The sequence below is a fragment of the Haliaeetus leucocephalus genome, unplaced genomic scaffold (genome assembly GCF_000737465.1).
Source record: "Haliaeetus leucocephalus isolate CR32 unplaced genomic scaffold, Haliaeetus_leucocephalus-4.0 Scaffold1007, whole genome shotgun sequence".
Taxonomy (NCBI): Eukaryota; Metazoa; Chordata; class Aves; order Accipitriformes; family Accipitridae; genus Haliaeetus; species Haliaeetus leucocephalus.
Window position 1 is genome coordinate 811,459 of NW_010973443.1, and position 4,323 is coordinate 815,781.

The 4,323-nt window shown below is 40.7% G+C and overlaps 1 protein-coding gene across 4 annotated transcripts in view; it reads left to right on the forward strand.

Moving 5' to 3' along the window:
• The window catches only part of PPP4R1 (protein phosphatase 4, regulatory subunit 1), a 68,025-nt gene that overhangs the window by 45,859 nt on the left and 17,843 nt on the right, over positions 1-4,323 (forward strand). For all 4 annotated transcript variants that reach the window (XM_010584804.1, XM_010584806.1, XM_010584808.1 and 1 more), the window contains one exon: positions 358-875. In XM_010584804.1, the coding sequence (XP_010583106.1) occupies positions 358-875 (518 nt within the window). The remainder of the gene's footprint in view (positions 1-357; positions 876-4,323) is intronic.

Sequence of the window (4,323 nt, forward strand, 5' to 3'; positions counted from 1 at the left end):
GGGTTTGGGGGGTTTTTTTGGTTTTTTTGGTTTTTTTACTATGAGGGTGATCGAGCACTGGCACAGGTTGCCTGGGGAGGCTGTGGAGTCTCCATCCTCCAAAATATTAAAGGGCCATATGGAGATAGTCCTGGGCAACTGGCTTTAAGTGTCCCTGCTTGAACAGGGGAGTTGGCCCAGATGACTTCCAGAGGTCCCTTCCAACCTCAAACATTCTGTGGTTTATTTTGCTATGCTGTAAGTAAATCTAGTCTGATACATAGCAAGCTGATAGCACGTGGGTGAGTTTTCAGGAGCATCTGTTTGCAACAAGTATATCTTGGTTTTTAAATGTTCGTTTGCTTTGGCACTCAACAGTGAACAAGTCAGGACTACAGAAGATGTCACAAGAGAGGATGAGCTCAACAGGACAGAGGATTTGTCTTCACATGTTGATAATGACCATTTTGCAACAAAACTTGAAAATGCCTTGGAAGATCAAAATACAGTGTCAAATAACTCCCAGAGGGAGAGTGATTTCCAGACTGAGTCATCCTTCCATTGCACTTTGTCTTCAGAATCTTGTGGGGAAATGGCTGACGAGAACGAGCGAAGTTCTCATTGCTGTACAGCAGGTCTGCGGGAGGCTGGGCTGAATTCACAGGAAACCTCTCTTTCAGAGCAGGAATTGTACAACTCTTTCCATTTCTGGAGGACTCCACTTCCTGAAATAGATATTGACTTCGAGCTTCAGCAGACTTCTGAGATAATACTCGACAGAGAATTTCAGGAACTCACTATGCCAATGTGTCCAAACATTCCTATGGCAACAAGGAAAGAATTGGAAGAAATGATAGAAAATTTGGAACCTCATATAGATGATCCAGATGTTAAAGGTATAGTAAAGATGCTGAAGCATTTTTGGTGGTTGGATTTATGCATACGTTGCTTTAGGAGTTTGGGCTTTAACCTTTCAGTTGTTTTAGAAGTCAGAAGTACTAATTTCTGGTCCTCAAAGAGGTTGTATCTATTTTGATTTAATTGTGAAAATTGATGATGAACTAAAAGGGAGCTTGCATTTGTGTGAAGATGTTTAATGTAGTATGATTCCTTCCGTAAATTGAACACCCATACAGTTAGCAGTATAAACTTCTGCCTGTTTTGACAGTATAGTCAAATAGGTGGTTCAGTGGCATAAGCTGTTGATTAGGAGATTAATTTGTAATTGGCATACATGCAAAATAAGAAGGCAGATTAAGTTTATTTTTTTTAATATCAAAGTGTGATTAAGTGGTTTTCATTTTATGCATTATCCATTTTATTTTTAATTAATTAGCCTTCTCCATTTTTCTCCAAGGTGTTTATTATTGTAGTCTCATGTTGTTGACTTGAGTGTGCCAAGTTTGTTGGGTCAAACTGAGAATTGATCCAAACTGAATTCTTGAAGTGAATGCACATCCTTCATTTTAAAAGCTCTTGAAGGGTGGAGAAGAGTTTCATAAGTATGGCCAGCTGGTGGAGCAGCACCTCAGAGATACCTCCTGGGCTAAAATGACTTGGCTATTTCACACATACCTACTGGAGATATATTTCTCTTGGTATTCATATGCTGAATAAATTCTAAGGCACATCAAGCTTGAGCATTAGTCAGAAAGTCCAGAGGTACTACTAAGGAAGAAGCTATGCTATACTGGAGCTGAAGAATCCCTATGGGAAAGTGTGCCGCTATACCAGAAAAAGTAGGAAGGAAAAAGAACAGCAAGCTGGGAGTGGGAAAAACACTTTAGAATAAACTGATACTGCTTTCAACTTCTTTTTGTTGTTAGTAGGTTGATATGCTAATAACTTTTCTTAAATCCATTTTGGGCTGCTTCTATTTAATCTACTGTGAAATCAGCAGATGAAACTTTGTTGCTTTAAGAGTGCTTTGGGCACTCTCTCTCTAAGGAAAGAGATAAGAAAAAAATTTCAGTCTTCACATAACCCATCTCTGAAGCTCACTGTTAAAACTTGCACTGCTGTTTAGATTTTTTTTTTTATAAAACCTTGTTCTGTCCAGTTACAGAACATATCTTAAACACTTTTAATGAAGATTTATGTAGGCATGTATTTGTACATCCAGAATTGTTCTGTGTTACAGGGTTGTTTCTGTCGTGTGTGTTCATGTCTTGTTTCAGGGCAGGTTGTGGATTTTTTTTGCAGCTCCCTTGACTGGGTGTCGAGGTTTTCTGTGCAGTTGTTGACCAGCACTTACGCATTTCAGCAGGAGAAAACTGTTACTGGGTTGTCAACACCATGGGTTCCCAGTGCCCACAAGTTAGGAATGATTTGAATTAGGGTTATCTGTGCCATTTATTCTAATTTGGGTTGGGTGGTCTTAATTACTCAGTCACCTTTGGATTCCATTCAGTACCTCTGACTTGGTCAAGGCTGTGTAGTGAAGCCCCATGAAACACACCTTCTAAACCTTGTACTCTTTTTTCCCCTCTTGCCTGTACTCTTATTATTCAGTCTTAATACTTCAGGAACTGGAATTTAACAACATACCTGTTTTGATTTGGTAATGTTGCTATTTTAATTTTACACGAAGTGCATTGAGGCATAAGGAAATTGAGACCAATACTGATAGACTAGTATTCCTTTTGCATGCTTGTCTCAAACACTAAAGATCACATAAAAGTGGTAGGTATCCAGACTTTAGTCTCTGAGTAGCTGACGTAATGCCTGTGTTTTGGACCTTACATTCCATAAATTGTGACAAGAGGGAGGTATACTCCCTTTGGGGGTGGTCCAGAAGATCAGAGCCCTGACTGCCTCTTTGCTCATGGCAATACCAGGGATAATGCTTCCACCTTTACCATCTAAAACTGTTGTTGCAAACTCATGGTATAAATATTCAGTCCAAAGGTGGTCTTAATTTGTTATTTTCTTAGGAATTTTATGAAACTTCTTAATTTCACAGATAATTTTGCCTCCAGTATATGTGGCTTACCAGTGTGTGCCAAACAGCCCTGGTCCCAAGCGGTGCTTAGGGTCTTTCCCTTGCAAGTCTAGCCATTTTGTTTTTATGAGTCTTGTACTGTGAGTGGGCTGGTTCTTGACAGCAAAGACTGAGCAAGCTAGGATTTTTTTTTTCCTCTCTCTTTCTTTCTCTCTTTCTTTTTAAATCCCTGTGACCTTTTTCTTGCATGTATTTTCTTCACTGGTTTGCTGTCACCCAAGTCCTGGATTCCTTCTTCCATGCTGTGCTCCTGTCTTTATTGCTGCATTCCCAGCCAAGGGGTGGGAGCAGAAGACGCTGTGTTCTTTGTGGTGGGTAAGCAGAGGCCTGTCATACTGGAGAGCTCCCATAGGTACACATCTTCTGGTTTCTATAGCAAATGGGACAAGCATCCTAGAGACATCACAAGATGAAGTGGGGATGAGTTAGCAAAAGTGTAGTTTGGGAATGAGACTGTAGTGTATGATGTTAGGTGTGTGTCAATAAGGTTAAGTTGTTCAGACAACCTTAACTCTGGCTGTACCTAGCCTCTCACTGCTTGACTGTGCAACTTCAGCATCCTTTACTTAATATAGGGTTTTTTTTGAGAATATTTTCTAAACTTAAAAAAGAAGAAAATTAATACCTGTTGTGTGGAATCATGTTGGCCAGGGTCATTGGCACAGGGTTTTTGAAGGTTCTTAAGATCGCACTGAATTTTTATTATTTGACTCTGCAGAATAACTGATGATGGTCATAAGGCGATGTCCTTCATGGTACAATCAGCAGAGGTTGATGATTTCCATTTTGCTAGTTGGTTTCAGAGCCAGTCCCTGACAGTTGAGGCAGGTGTGAAGATTTTGTACTGGAGTTCAACCAGCAGTGATTCTTTCTGAGTCAGAGTACAGTTTTTTCCTTCCTGTGCCCCCCCCCCCGCTTTGCTTGTACCCCTATCCTTTCCCTCTGTATGTATTTCCCCTCTTATTTCCTTTTTTGTTTTCATTTTTCTTCCTTTCTGGATTCTGCATACCTCTACTTCATGTGTCTCACCTCACCCTTCTGTGTTGTGTGAGGTGCTTCTTCCCTCACCTGCTTGTATCATTATACCAGAAATATTGAGAACAGAATAACTCAGTTTTTATCTAAGGGGTACCTCAGCATACCATGACAAGGGAAAGAATCACTTGAAAGGAGAGGCATTGCCAGGTTGTGCAGCCCAGAGTACAGTATGTTCAGTGCATACCCCAATCTTCCAGAAGTCTTGGCTGCCAAGCACTAGTGGGTTGCTGTTTACATACACAGAACGAACTGTGGTGGCTTTGTTTGGGGGGGGGGGGGGGGGGGTGGGTTTGGTAGGTTGGGTT